The sequence below is a fragment of the Cystoisospora suis genome (assembly GCF_002600585.1).
Source record: "Cystoisospora suis strain Wien I chromosome Unknown contig_1977, whole genome shotgun sequence".
Classification (NCBI taxonomy): Eukaryota; Apicomplexa; class Conoidasida; order Eucoccidiorida; family Sarcocystidae; genus Cystoisospora; species Cystoisospora suis.
In genome coordinates this window covers 12,698-13,292 of record NW_027154776.1, presented here as the reverse complement: position 1 = coordinate 13,292, position 595 = coordinate 12,698, and the positions used below count along the sequence as shown (strand labels likewise).

General features: G+C 41.5%; 1 protein-coding gene across 1 annotated transcript in view; it reads right to left on the bottom strand.

Annotated features, from left to right (window-relative positions):
* Window positions 1–62: 62 nt before the first annotated feature.
* Window positions 63–595, bottom strand: part of CSUI_004293 (ubiquitin carboxyl-terminal hydrolase) — a gene marked incomplete at its 3' end in the record, with an annotated part of 4,927 nt that continues 4,394 nt past the window's right edge. The window contains exon 4 of the mRNA XM_068064486.1: window positions 63–249. Within this exon, the coding sequence (XP_067923538.1) occupies window positions 63–249 (187 nt within the window). The remainder of the gene's footprint in view (window positions 250–595) is intronic.

Below are 595 nucleotides of genomic sequence, written 5' to 3'. Positions count from 1 at the left end.
ATAGATAGATAGAAGAGGTTGACTATATATGTACATATGTATATGCATGCTACAGTATCCTTACCTGACTGTGAAGGAGAGATTCGACGAAAGAGAAGAAGATAGACGCCTCTTGGGTCAGGATTGAATGTCGACGAAGAAGTAACATAATCATCACTGTAATACATCCATTGCTCTGAATCGACTTCTTCTCCTTCTCCTCCAGGTTGTATCCTTCCTCTCTGTCCACCTCCTTCTATTGAAGTTAAGCTGTATAGACACCACAACAAGCCGACGTTCTTCATTGTGAAGGATCTACACGATGACGAAGAAAACAGAGAAGTCTCTTCACTTGCAAANNAGGGAGAGATCTATTGAGAGGTATGTATGTAGTTAGATGAAACAGAGAGACCTAGAGAGGAGTCATCGGAGCTGCATGGGAAGGAGAAGAAGACTGCAAACGACAGGTGTGTGACCTCTACTCTTGGAAATCTTACGGAGATCTCTACTTGGTGGTACAATGAAAGACCTCCTCCCTACCTATCTATCTCTCTCTTTCTCCTCTCTTTACATATATGTATATACATGTACGGCATATGTATAGATAGATAGATAG